The sequence below is a fragment of the Opisthocomus hoazin genome, chromosome 13 (genome assembly GCF_030867145.1).
Source record: "Opisthocomus hoazin isolate bOpiHoa1 chromosome 13, bOpiHoa1.hap1, whole genome shotgun sequence".
NCBI lineage: Eukaryota > Metazoa > Chordata > Aves > Opisthocomiformes > Opisthocomidae > Opisthocomus > Opisthocomus hoazin.
The window spans coordinates 23,444,055-23,458,418 of NC_134426.1; the positions used below are offsets into that span (position 1 = coordinate 23,444,055).

General features: G+C 43.0%; 1 protein-coding gene across 8 annotated transcripts in view; it reads left to right on the forward strand.

Moving 5' to 3' along the window:
• RIMBP2 (RIMS binding protein 2) overlaps nucleotides 1–13,752 on the forward strand; it is a 182,820-nt gene extending 169,068 nt beyond the window's left edge. For 4 of the 8 annotated variants that reach the window (XM_075434840.1, XM_075434842.1, XM_075434836.1 and 1 more), the window contains 6 exons: nucleotides 503–687; nucleotides 2,948–3,116; nucleotides 6,685–6,788; nucleotides 8,489–8,560; nucleotides 9,654–9,788; nucleotides 12,189–13,752. In XM_075434840.1, coding sequence (XP_075290955.1) covers nucleotides 503–687; nucleotides 2,948–3,116; nucleotides 6,685–6,788; nucleotides 8,489–8,560; nucleotides 9,654–9,788; nucleotides 12,189–12,377 — 854 coding nt within the window. In that variant the 3' untranslated portion in view covers nucleotides 12,378–13,752. Of the gene's footprint in view, nucleotides 1–502; nucleotides 688–2,947; nucleotides 3,117–6,684; nucleotides 6,789–8,488; nucleotides 8,561–9,653; nucleotides 9,789–10,363 lie in introns of those variants that run through there. The other 4 variants (XM_075434838.1, XM_009932477.2, XM_075434839.1 and 1 more) reach the window with 2 other exon arrangements.
• Nucleotides 13,753–14,364: the final 612 nt, after the last annotated feature.

A 14,364-nucleotide genomic window follows, 5' to 3' on the forward strand; every position in this document is an offset into this window, starting at 1 on the left:
AGAAGAGGTCATAACCATGTTTTAAACCTGGTACCTAAAACATGGTGTGTCAGCACAGCTGCGATGTGCTTTCTTGTGTCCATGAAGAGCAGAAGCAGCTGTGCTGGAGCACAGTTGGATCCAAAGCATGGTTATCTTGGCAGTAATGATAAAGCCCGTCAGACTCATCATGATGCCACTCTTAACATGCTTTATTAATTTATGGCAAACTCCAGTAAACCTAACAGAAAGTGCTTTCTTACCTGAGCTGTATTCACATGTGTAAATGTCAGTGTGGTGTGGGAGAGCAACACCATATTCAGTGCATGCAGATTGTATACGCTTTTTTGAAAAATAACAACTTATTAACAAAAACACCACCAAGCTTAATAGGACATGCATAAAGTTACTGGGTTTTTTTTTCACTGAATTGCCAAACATATGTCAAATATTAACTGTAATAGTTGAAAGATGAAGCCAGCTTCTATTACTGAATTGTTCCTTTCTGAATTTACTTTCATAGATGGCTATGGTGGTCATGACCATCTTTCTCCCGATATTTATGAAGAATCAGAAACAGATCCTGGCACAGAGGATATTTGTACTCGAATATTTGTTGCACTCTTTGACTACGATCCGCTGACAATGTCCCCAAATCCTGATGCTGCAGAAGAAGAGCTGCCATTTAAAGAAGGACAGATCATTAAGGTGGGATCTAAAACCAAAGGAAATGAAGGACCCAGTTTTACAAACAGGGTGTACTTTGTTCCCTGTGGAGAAAGCAACTTGTGTGACTAGAGTCCACATTTTTTTTTCCTGCTGAGGTTCAGGCTACAAATCTCACTGGATCTGCAACCTAACATCTAGTGCTAATGGCTTAAAACTAATTAGGTAATGGGCAAAAATCTCAAAGGTGCTATAGATAGTTAGAGCCAGACTCAATCAGGGATTTAGGTGCTAAGACCAAAATTGTGACTCTGAAGCCCCCGATGTCCATTGCCTCAAACCCTGCAGGAGAAGCTGCTTCAGAGAGAATGGCTTTCCTGCAGAGGAACCCCAAAAGTGCTCAGTGTTCTACCTTCATACATACCAGAGCTGCTGGATTATTTAAGATGCTGAAGACTCCTAGCTAGCATACACTTAAGAGTAATTAAGGTCCAGAAATGAGGTATTTCACTTCCAGAGTCATCCTCTTCTGAAACTGGGACAACCACTCCCTTCCCTGACTGGTTGGTATAAAACACCCAAGCTGCCTTTAAACAGGGCGCAGAAGACAAATCGGCCTGGTTTCGGTGATGGGGACGGTGTTGGGCTCTGCCCATGTTTGCAGCCAGCCCCTGTCCCAGCTTCCCTCACCTTATCATTGTGCAGCTACAAAGCAAATTTGTTCAGTTTGCTAACCTGGTTTTCAAAAGCCAGCAGATTTTTCTGTTGATTCAGCAAAAGTGAGCATCCCCTCCTGCAGCTGTGTAGCTCATCGAGCTGGTGCAAAATGGGCAGAACTGAGAGCGGCAGAAGGAACAGCTGCTGGCAGTCCAAGAGTAACGGAGATTTCTGTGTGGTCTGTAGCAGAACCTGAAAAAATGTAGGCTCATTTGTCGCACTGCCCATTTCAAAGATATAATGGTAACTTAAGCTATTAAAATTCTGACTGACTTCCACTGTGCTGGATTGGATCCTAACGCAAAAGTCTATATCATAAATCACAATTTTTTTAATGTTAAATACTTTGTTAGATATTTGGCTTACCTCCTTACATGATAGAAAATTTATGTCAAAAATATGGAACTTGTTTAAGAGCTTATTTTTCTTTGCAAGAATGTTCATTTCACTTGGGTGTTTTAATTATTTCTTCCCACCTATGTATGTGTTTGGCTCTGAAAAGTCTAGAGAGGTCCCACATCAGATATTTATTCTCAGTGATCTTTACTTTCTGTTTGGGACCATGGTGATTACTGTGGGATCTGCTGCTGCTTCGGATTTCTCACCAAATTGTTGTGAAGATGGATTAGTCTGCATTTCCAAAATACTTTTCGTACATTACCTGAGCAGTGGGGTGGTGGAGGGTCAGTTCCGCCACGAGTATGACGCTGTACGCAGCCTGTCCCGCGCGCGTGTTACGGTCACAGGCTGTACTGTGTGAAGGAGTAGCGGTGTCAGGTAAGTCACGGCCATACCGCGACGAAAACTGGAAAATGCTCCTGCCCCAGAATGCTGAGGCTCCTCAAAGGTCGTTTGTAATGAACTCGGATTTGAACTGAAGGGATTAGTTTGGGGGGGTTTTGTTTGTTTTTAAAGAAAAGAAAAAGCAATTGATCGAGCCTGAACAAGGAACAATCTGAACTCAGTCATCAGTCTGGCCTGAAGAGCACCACTTTTGTTTAGCACAGTCCTTGATCTAGGCCTTTGTATCATTAGGAGCCTTTATGAATTGGCTGCATTTTTAGAATTTAAGAGAAATTTTGGATTTAAGTGTTCTTGTTGGTGAAAACTCATGCTATTTTTGCACCTTTATTCATGTTTTGTGGACAGACCATAGCAGAGCTTAAGTAAGTACGTATATCAAGGGTATTATGTATTAGACAAGCATTTTTGATCATACACCAAAAATGGTGCTATGCGAATAACTCCATACACAGGAGTGCAAACCATTAAGTGGTTACGCTTACATGGTTAACACTGTCAGCTCAGCACAGGGAGAAACGGATGACTTTTCATGGTGTCTCTCGCTTTCTGTGTATTTCATTGCTAACAAAAAATGTCAAAATTCTACTTATGTATCTGAAGTCATAATTCAAATTAACATAACAATTCCAGTTTTGTCATAACTCAGAATAGTCAAAAACTAATCTTATTCCACATCCAAACTGTAGTCATCTGTCCATGCTTTAGTAACCATTTAGCCTGTATTAAAGTTCCTAAATGCTAAAACCTTTCTTGACCAATGTTATCACCCTTTGAGTAACAGGTTTATGGGGACAAAGATGCTGATGGATTCTATCGCGGAGAGACCTGTACAAGAATTGGCCTTATCCCATGTAATATGGTCTCTGAGATCCAAGCAGATGATGAAGAGATGATGGATCAGCTTCTAAAACAAGGCTTTCTTCCTTTGAACACACCGGTTGAGAAAATTGGTAAGGAAAAGTATAGACGCTTCACCACTTCTGACTTTTGGGTGCTATTAACTTGGCTGGATCTGCTTTGCCTTTTGTTTTTACTATACGCAGATGCAGCTAAATTTTGCAGCCATTTACTACACCATGGGATGCATTCTGTGTCAGTATCTGGATGACTTTATTCAACTAATATTCAGTCTTGGTCCCATCTTTTGCTGCAAATGAGGACTTGTATCTTCACCACTCCACTCATTACTTTCCTTCCTTACTTAGAAAAAAAAAAACAAGTTTTGTCACCTGAAAGATTTCTAGACACAGAACATGATCCCTGTGCTTTGGAGTGTGCTGTGCTGAGGTGCTTTGTGATACGCTCACTGCTGCAAAGCAGCAAAAGAATCCCTTCTTTGTTGTTATTGTCACTCTTCTACATTCTCCTACTTTACCAGTAATTTAAAGGGATAGTGGCAAAGGGTTATGTGTAATCTCATTTGGGATAGCACTACATATTGTGAGATTTTATGAATATTGCTGTAACAAACCCTTTAAAAAGCAGAGTTTGGCCAAACAGTTCTGTGTCATGAACCGCTTATGTTGCATCATTGGTTCAATGTTGTACACAGATATTGAGTGCAAGTGTTTTAACCTAGATTTCTTTCTAAAAATAAATTTCATACAACTATCTCAATATGTTTTAAAATTTTCAACATGATTCAGAGAGTATAAAGGGCTGGAATTGGTTCAGTCCTGTTTAAAAGTGAACTGTAAAAGTGGTTGCTAAAAAAAAAACCCAAAGAAATCTTCCACAATTGTTTTCTTAGATTGAATAAAACCTTATCATTTCCAAAATCATATTAGTAAATGTGAGACAAATTATTTTCTTGTTTTTTTAAGATATTGAGATATTTTTAAATTCTTCATTGTCCATGACAGAGAAGGATTATTTAAGTTCTTAAGCGCTTACCTGAGTTCTGAATTAGAATCCGTGTATTTACTTGGGCAATATAAACACACCAAATACTCCCGGCCGCAGGCCCTTGCAAACCCCACGGCCCCCCGCTGCCGCAGCTGCAGCGCGCGCACCCACACGTACGGGACGCAGGCACGGGAGAGGCTCACGGCGGGACCCGCGGGCCTGCCTGCGCAGGTCGGCTGCTGCCAGCACCGCTCTGCGCGAGCCGTCGCCTTAGCGGGGCTCTGCACCGCCTGAAATCCGTCAGAATGAGCTTCCTAACCTGCTTTAGGTGCATCTGCGAACACAGCTGGGGCCTGGAGAGGTGGGGTCAAGAAGCATCTAAATATTCCTACTTCTAGCATGGAGGGCACGTGCGGGTCCAGACAATCTTCCTGAACAGCTGCGACTGGAGCTCGTACTGCTTTGAGCCCTGCTCAGCGCTCTCGGTTCTTATCAAAGTCAGCAAGACGCTGGTACAGAACATGAAACCGCTCCTCCACACAGCTCCCCACAACCGGAGTATTTTGGCTGTCCAAGGGTCGTACTTTGCAAACAGAACTGGATTCCGTTGTTGTGCTCCAGTGGGGCTGCGTCTCCTGAAACAGCTGCGAAATCCAAACGTCTTTATCTTGGCAAGCGGAGGAGGCAATTTGTGACAGAAATGTTGCCCTGCCTTACATTTTTCAGCAATTCTTTTTGTTCTGGGACATTTCTGAGAGAGCTGTTAGCAACCTACCCCCAGCAGTTCACCTTTAAATATTTTCGCATTTTAAAAGCATCATGTATTTTCTCTTTAATATGCATTTAAGTGGTTAGCCATTTAGAAAACAAAAACCAACAAACACTCTTACTAATGCATTTGGAAAGAACAGTTAGTTTGGCTTAATTTTAGACGAAATACAAACACTGAACAACAGAGATCCACGAGCCCAGACCCGCGCTGTCGCAGAGGCTGCCCACGTGGATTCTGAGCAGAAGCAGGCTCTAACCGCCAGTCTGTCTCGTAGTGTTACTCCTATTTTTAATATCATAGCAGAAACTTTACATGCTGCATTCATATGACCATATTTTTCTTAATCCTTTGCCCACATTAAATCCTTAAAAACAGAACTTTGAACCGCTTCATATCTTTTCTTCTTTTATTTGTATGCATTCCTTTCCTGAAGTCACCTGTGACCGTTTCAAAGCGAGTACACGCTCTGTACACCGCAGATCCAGAAAGTCTAAAAGAGGTCTGTGCTAAGAACCAATCATTTGATTCAAGCTGTCAATTAGCTGAAATGATTTGAGCTGTCCAGATTTATTTTTTTTATGCCTTTGAACTTTTGGAACCCAGAAGTTGGCAAATCTTGTCCCATAGCACTTACGTATAGGGTCCTTTCTGGATTCTTCCTCTGGTGTAGAGGGGCCCTGGATCCTGAGCGGGGGGCAGGGTCTTGCCCCAGGGAAGCACTTCAACAGGGAGCGCCCAGCTCCAAGACGATCGTTCAGGGATGGGTTGATCCAGGCTTTGGGGGATCGGGTCTCGCGTCTGTTCCAGTCCGTGCCTGCGTGTTGGATCTCTCCTTGTTCTCTGTGGAAATCCCTTCCATTGGCAGCTGGGAAAACAACTCCAAACCACCCACTGTGCAAGTAAAGCCATCTCCTTGGGCTGACCGCTTCGGTGTCCGCTGGCGGGGGATGCGGCAGCTGGGTGTGCATGCTGCCCTCGGTCTTTGCTCCTACGTTAGTCGAACCTTGAACGTCCCCCTCCTGCCAGAGCAGTCGTAGGGTGCCTCCAGCCCTCAGGTTCCTTCGGCTCACCGCACAGCGCCCATCCAACCTGCCCTCGGCGCCGCTCTGTAAGCAGCACTGACGAGCGCGTTGCTCTTGCTACAGCAATCATCTGCAAGAATCATGCTAATACCGTTCCAATTTAAAATGAAGCCTGTTTTGGACTTCTCTGTAGATGTCTAGTATCAACCAATAACCATTTCATGTGGTTCCTGGCAAACACAAATTTTACTCCTTTCCTTCTCTTCCCCACAAAGGAAACTTGTAAAATTAAACGGTACTTGAGAAGGTGTTGTTGTAGGCAGCGTCTTCAAAATACTGTGAACCGCTTGCATAACAGGCAGCCTCTTTTGCTGTGGGACAGCGGAGAGCATCCGTTTCTCCATCCAGGCTCCCAGCAGAAAGCTGAAGAATAGTCCCAGGCACAAAATGCCTCGTGGTTAGGAGGGGGAAGAGAGCAGACAGTCAATGCAGAAGTTCGAGTGAAATGAAACAAAGATGTATTTTGACTGTTTAGCTTTGTATACCCTGGCAAACTCTGAGCCTTACAACCAAGAATGGCTGAACGTTTCGGATCATTAGCTGTGCAGCTACACACTGTTCAGAGGGTTCAGTGGCTTAGAACAAAGGGGGCAAGCCAACGGTTAAAAAATTATTTATGAAACGCTACATGCTGGTTTGACACCTTTCGCTGCGTTAACAGGTTTGGTAACCTGTGACCTTTTATCACTATGCTAGAGAAACACCAACATCGTGATTGCGCTGGCGTGAAAAGGATGTAGGGAAAAGTTGCACCTTGTTTTTCTTTTCAAAGTAACTTTGATAGCTTTCCTTCCCTTCCTCTCCTTGTGGCCGGAGCAGAGCGGAACCGGCGGAGCGGCAGGCAGCATTCGGTGGCGACGAGGAGGATGGTGGCACTGTACGATTACGACCCCAGAGAAAGCTCGCCGAACGTTGATGTGGAGGTAGGGACTCAACTGCTTACCGTGTTTACCACTTCTGGAGCCACAGCGTAGTTAAACACCGTTAGTACGAATAAGCCCTGTTACACATTTACAGCGGATGTAAAAAAAAAAAAAAAAAAAAAAAATTAGAATCCCAAAGACTGGTCGAGTGTTTCCAGGCAGCTGTATAGGACAAGCTTACGACTGCTGCACAAGTAGATTTATGGTTCTTGTTCAAACACTCAAGGAATATCCTTTGCAGGCTGTATGTAATATGGCTCAATACATCGTACAGTCCGCTACGGATATATGCTGTGCACTACAGGTGCACACAGACGCGTGTAACCAGAAGTCTGTGAGGAAAATAGCGTGGCGTTAGAAATAGTAGGGGATGATTATTTTCCAGTTATTGTTTCCAAGTGTCCTTTGCATGTTTCCACCTCAGGATTCTTTTTGAGACGCACCATAGCTCATGCCGACAAGCTGACAGTGACGCACGCAGCCAAATCTCTGTAACCTACAGTTCCTCCAAAACCCAAGGGGTAGTTCTTCCCCTTCATGGGTGCTTCTGAGCTTTTGTGAATTATGTCTTGGCCGTAATCTTTTTTTTTTTTAATAACAATGTAAGGGTAACTTAAACAACTGAGCATTAGGTAGCTCTTCATTTAAAACACAGCTGATCAGGCGCTAGATCCTCGTTATGGGTTTAGCCTCCATCTGCCTGCGTGCAGTTTCCCATCTCTCCGTATTTGTGACCAGCAGCAACAGCATCACTTCTTGCGCTGGCTTTGATGTCACTCGGTGAGGCCCTCAGGCAAGATTTGATGCAGTTTTCATTCATTAGGGTAAGAGTGTCAGGGTATGCTCAAAGCTCTGAAAAATTCCTGCATACCTAGGAGCTTCCTCAGGTGAATTGTAGAACAATTTGGAGGTTTGTTTTTTTTTAAAAAAAATGAATTTTGAAATATGTGGGACTTGATGCTTTAAAACTCACCCAGAGCTGGCTTGTAGTTCTCCCTGAACCAAATCTGGTTCTAAATTATGGTGTTTCAAAACTCTTTGGGCTGCAAATCAAATAAAATGTACTGATATATTGTAAAGATTTCATTTGTTCTCTCTTTCCCACAGCCACAGGAAATTAACAATAAGCTTAAAAAAAAAAAACAAACCTAATGAAATTACATTTAAACCACAGGTAATTAAAAAGAGCCCAGTAGACTGCAGCTCAGAGCCTGGAGGTGCCTGTTCCGAAGACTTTACTGACCAGAATCCAGTATAGCTCCAGAATTTTAGTTAAGAACTTTGCGAGCTGCTCTCACCCCCGCCAGTCCCAGCACTCGGGCCCAGGACCCTCCCTCCGCCGTGTTCCCTCCTCGCAGGAGGACTGACTGACCGTTGAGGCCAGGCAGTTCACAGCTTCTAAGGCTCTTCAGGCTGCGCCAGGCTTCGCGCAGATGAGTCCCGAGTGCCCCCGAGGTCTGGCTGCACTCCGCAGGCAGTCCTGTGGGTGTCCGCAGCCTAGCGGGAGAGGGGCCAGACCTACCAAGCTTAAAGAGAAAATATTTAAAAAAAGAAAGTTTTGCTCTCACAGTTCAGTTCAGTTTCACCAACTGTGGTGTAATGTAAAGAGGAGAGGAAAATATTTGTGGATTTGCTATTAATAAAGAAAATGTTAGCCTCTGCCTAACAAAACATGCTGTCACGTGTTCCTTGTTCTGCAGGCTGAGCTGACATTCTGCACAGGGGACATTATCACGGTCTTTGGTGAAATCGATGAAGACGGCTTTTACTACGTAAGTTGGCTTCTGTTTGCTGCCTTCAGACCCTCAGAGCACTCTGCATGAGCACGAATTCCTGAATGGGGGCCGGGGGGGTTCCAGCTCACCATTCCAGCTCCTGTCGTGGGAACGGCCACGCTCCCGGTTCAGCAGCAACGCCATCCAGACGGCGCGCCCGGGAGCGCTGTCACGACAGGGCTGGCCTCACCTGGGAGCCCGCGGTCCCAGCCAGCCCGCCTGGAGCCGGGACAGGAGCGCGGCCTCACGGCACCCGCGCAGGCCGTGGCAGCGCCTGGGAGCTGCGGCAGCTGGATGAGCCCGTGCCCCGAGGAAGGTTCTCCCTCGCCCCTCCAGCACAGGTTTCAGGAAGCGGTGCTCATGTAGCTCAGAGCTGCCTCTGGCATGTTAGAAGTAATATCTGCCTCATGCAGCTTCCTGCGAAGTGTGTTTTGATCGTACACATAGGTCATTGAGTTCTCATGGGTAACGCAGTTCATCTGGGAGAAAAACCTAGCGGGAGCCTGTCCTTAGGATACAGGGCTATTGGGTTAAAATAAATCAATAAAACAGCTCACTCATCTTTGGAGCACTAGTTAACTGGTCCTACGACTTCGTCATTCCTTGAAGAGTTTTAGCCATGGCAGACAATTTTCCAGCATTGCTGGCCCAGCTGAGGATCTTCCCATTGACAGTAGCTGCCACTCAGCCTCTTGAGCACGTGTTTTCCATGGCCCCGGTGTCTCGGTCATAGAGAACAGGCCCAGCTCTTTCAGAGACGTTTCAGAAGTGGCCCCTGTCGAGACCCAAAGGAGCGATGTGCTGGCCCCAGAAGTGCCTCCAGCCAAGCACTGCACCCATCTGTTTGGAAACATGGTGGGAATTCCCGTCCCGCTTCCCACAGCTGGAGCACGGGGGTGCATTTGCTCGCCCTTAGCCACGCTAGCTCCTGTGACCAGCAGTGTGTGAGCCCTTCGGGTGCCCACTGCCCTCAGCTAGGTATTTCCTCTTCCTCGCTGGCTTTGACACAGTCACAAACCTGTCCCTACCTTCTTAGGAACCTACACTTGCTTTCATTAAAACATTCACTGAAATTTTCATCATGGTGCAGGGTGAACTGAACGGACAAAAGGGGCTGGTTCCTTCCAACTTCCTTGAAGAAGTGCCTGATGATGTTGAAGTCTATCTGTCCGATGCACCCTTGCGCTACGTTCACGATACACCGATACGTACAAAAGCAAAAAGGGTAAGCAACCGACTACAAAAAACTTAAATGTTTATTTTCCATTCCATTGTTTCATGTATAATTTAGACATTACTTTTAACATTTTAAATCCATTTGCTCATTTAAAATTAACTTATACATAAAATAAAACACAGAGAAAAATGACTTCCCGTAGCCTTCCACTAGCTCGTTACATTTGTAAACGAAGAAACTAAATTCAACAGTTTTTCAATTAGAATCTGAGTTTAAACAGCTTCTCTGTGGTGAAAGTAGTTACTTCTTAATGCTCCTAAACTACTCTTACTACACGCAATATCTCACTGAAGGCAAAAGTTCTTGCGGACAAAAGATGGGTACACGCATTCCTCAAAATACAAACTGTCAATGCAGCTGATTGATTGACAGCGTTCATCTGTTAATCCTTATGACTTCCTATTCCAACTGGCATTAGTTAACTGCCCAGAGACTTCTCCTTTATGAAAGACTAATCATGTGTAGAGTATCTCATTTTTGGTTTTGTTTCATCACTGCAATACTTTTATATATTATATATTTTATATATATTTTTATTTCTTTGCTCATCTGCTTGGAAACAGAAGAAGAGTGTTCATTTCACACCTTAATAAGGCAATGTAGCCTTCACGTAAGTGAGCAACTGAAGATACCAATAGAGATTTCAGTTAAAGCTACCTGGCTCTCTAATGCAAGTCTTGAAACTTAATTGTGGGGGGGGAAAAAAAAAAAAAAAGAAATATGTCTCCAAAACCACTGGCCACAGAAGAACAGGCTGTATGCCCTCACTGTACCTGGTCAAGTCCATTTAGCTGTTTTAGGAGACAAATCCTTTAAAAAGGAATCCTTCAAAATGAGTCAATTAGACCTCACTTTACGAAGGTCAACGTTTGGAACATATTTCTTCCTGAGCTAAATGTTTCTGTTTACATAGAAAGGAGAGTTTGATGTCTAACTACCCTACAAACAAAAGCTGCATATTGCATTGTTAGCCAACCTGCGATGTCAGAACTCCCAGCTCCTCTGTCGAGAGTAAAGCACAACACCCCCAACCCTTAACTAACACACAAATGAAATGCAAGCCGATACTACTACCGTAACTACTACCGTAGTTTACAAGGGTATAGTTGGTTTTGAAACTCATTACACTCAAATATAGCTACAACTTGTCTGCCTTAAAATATGTTTTCCATAATCGATTATACCCCAGTTTGCCTAAGACTCGACAATTCTCAAAAATTCCTTCACGTGGTACGACTGGCCTGGATTTTCCTGGGAAGTGCACATTCGAAGTGTGAGCAACTGTTTGGTTTACCAATGCAATAGAAGTCTCAGTACGAAACATGCAGCTCACTGAACGAATGCATTAGACTAAATATATGGTATCTTCAGGTGTACGTTGGGGTGCTTTACCAAGTTGCTTTTTTTTTTTTTATTAGAATTAGACCTTGATTTAAAATCAAAGTAGGCTTGAAGCCCCTTTGCTTAACTCACTGTTACACAAACGAGCCAGTAAATTGCTTCTGTTTTAACTTGAACTACACGATAACAGGGGTCCCTAAGGCATGGATTCTACTACGAAAATATCATCTTAATTGATAATATCACATTTTGTCAGTCGGGCACTGTAGTTAGGGTAGGCTGAGTATAAGTAGTTTTAGCATTTTCATTCAAGTGCTTTTGATAATTGAAAAAAAATAGCTGTTTAAAATATTTAGGAATGCTGTCATCTAACTATTGTACAAGTATTCACCTCCATTCAGCAACCTCATAGCTGCAGCATACACATCAAGCAGTCAGGGTCTTTAAGCTTTCTTTGATTGCGATTAAGGTTCATTTTAGCTTTTTCTTTTTCCTTTCTTTTTTTCTTTAAGCCAGTGTGCCATCTCCTCAAATGTGTACATAAAGTTTGCTAGCCAATTTTAAAGAAAAGGCATTTAAAGGACATTAAAAGAAAATAAGTGATTGTGTAGCATTTCCAGTAATTTCTTCTGAAAACAGTATGGCTTCTATTGCTAATCTCTAGTAATTAACACTTCTTTTTTTAAAAATCTATAGCTGAAAATATCCCTCTTCATTTTTGTACTATCAGAGTACTGAAATGCAAAACCAAAACCAGTTTTGTGGCTTTTCTGGCCAGAACTATGGCTAAACAAGTGTATCCAACCCTTTCTTTAAAAAAATATAACCAAAACAGGGCTCTATTGGAGTGTTTTCTATTGTCTCTACTTTTTCTCAAAATTGATGTATTTTCCGTAAGCTCATACGGTATTTTAAGCCACAAAGAAGAAAGGAACCAGCCCTTTTGTTTAAGTGGGTTAGTGGGACAAGTGATGTTACCAACTTTCTTAATGATAATAGCTTTTAAGCTTTCAAACATTCAATAAATTATAACAATGTACCTAATAGGTTCCTCCTGAGAATACAGGTACATCACGGAGAGCACCATCCCCCACAGTTCATCTCCATTCTGGGTCACCTCCGTCACCTATGGGTTCTGGTAGTCCCGGGAGAGGCAGGGATATGTCCTCGAAAAAGAAAAAGGGGCTGCTTTCCAAAGGCAAGAAACTGCTGAAAAAGCTTGGTGCAGTGAAATGATTCATGTACTCCTGGACAACTTGCAAAGCTTCCAGTCTGTGTATTTTTCTTTTTTTTTTTTTTAAACGTCAAAACTAGGGCTTTCATGACTATGCAGTACAACGTTACCAAACCTTTGCATTTTTAACTCTGACATCAATAGAATCATGTGAATTGCTTAATCACAACAGCAAGAAAAAAGGAAGTGGATTTGTTGTTGCAATTTTTTTTTTCTTTAAAAAAAAAACACAGAAAAATTTGGTGGTATTAAGACTAGAAGAACATGGTTTTATTTGAAGTCAACTCAACACCTGCAACTCCATTGGACAAATCTCAGCCTTTAGTCTCCTTTAACCGTGAGTGGGGGGGAAGCAAACTCTGTTCCTGGCTGAGAGAGATCACCCCACGGTGTCTAATCTTTGTCACACACAAAAATGGTCTTGAAACTCCTAGTTTAAACAGCCTTGATGTTTTGCCTTATTAATGCACAATGATTTGTACTGTCTAATAAATATACAGCGTATACTTTGTATGTACTGTGTGTTCAGCTGTCTTCATCTCCCCTAACACATGGTAATTTCAGATCAAGTACTATGTTACTGACTCCATCCAGTGTCTGATGTAACTCCTGGGAGTTTGAAAGTGCTGTGCAAAACGCTTTCTGTTTGCTTTTTGCTGCCTTTTTTTTTTTTCCCCCAAACCAAAACCTTTGTATTGATTTCTTCTGTCAACACTTTCACTAAACTGATATTCAGATACAGTGCAAGTTATTCAGAGACTCACCCAGTTCCAACCACACAACCTCCAGTTCTGGAGTTCCTGCTTCACTGTTCTAAATTACCTGGCGGGGGGGGAGCCAACAAAAACTCCACAACAAAAAAACCTTCACTCCCCAACATTTTTTCCTGTGGAGGTACAGTCCTAAGTTAAAAGGCATTTTCATATTGCTGATGTCAGATTTAAGATAAAGTGCACGTCTGAAGTGAGAAACTGTGTCACATACACAAGCCGCAGCCAGTCAAAAGGCTGCAACACGTGATAATCAATTAATTGCAATATTGGCATCTCAAGAAAAACAATCTTACACATTGATGGCAGTCATTGGCTGTTACTATTTTGTAATTCTTGTCCATTTGTAAATTGTTTTTACTGTTTATACATACTTTTCAGACTGCCTTTCTTTTTGTAATTTATGGAAGGTTTATAAATGAATGATCAAAGCTTCCCCATTGTGTCTTCAGAAAATAATGTAAATTACTGTAAGATACCGTGTGCTAGATTATAACATTTAATTAAAATAACTGGCCTAAATTTGTGGTAAAGTACTGTGTGGATGTGTGCATGTGTACAACTGTTGTGTATTATATTTTATATAAATAAATAATTTGATATTTTGTAGAGTGCAGTACGTTTCATGAATCTGCTGTGTCAGCTGCCTGACGCCGGTGTTAGCCCTCCCTCCCTTTCTAAGGGATTGGACACAAGCAGTAGGACCCGCGCCCAGCACGCGGTACTGGTGCAAGCCACGTGCTCCAGCGCTGCGCCCGCGCGAAGGACCAGCCCGCGGTACCCATCTCCCGCCTTGCCGCAGGTGACTAAGGAAGCAGCTGCTATTGACCTCGAATGATAGAAGCCAGATTAGAATGACTACCTGTGACAGATATACGAGTGACACGTAATTAGGAAGAAATACAAAATACTAAGTAGTGAACAGGGAAAGCCACCACCGTATGACATGGGGAAGAGCAAAATTATTGCCAGAACCCCCTATGCCTCTCTCCATTACAATGTCACGTGGAAGAAGGTGGTACAATTCTCTCAGCCTAGGAAAGAAAAAAACCTGAACCGAGTACAAGCTATGGAGCACTCTCATTTTTCACAACTGTCAACGGCTGCTGAAGTTTACTGTAGAATAAAGGCTCACCTACATGCAAGACTCCAGGAGCTTCCCAGAGGTAAAAAATGGTTAGGAAGTGACTCCAGCACGTGTCACATTGTATGCCCAAAG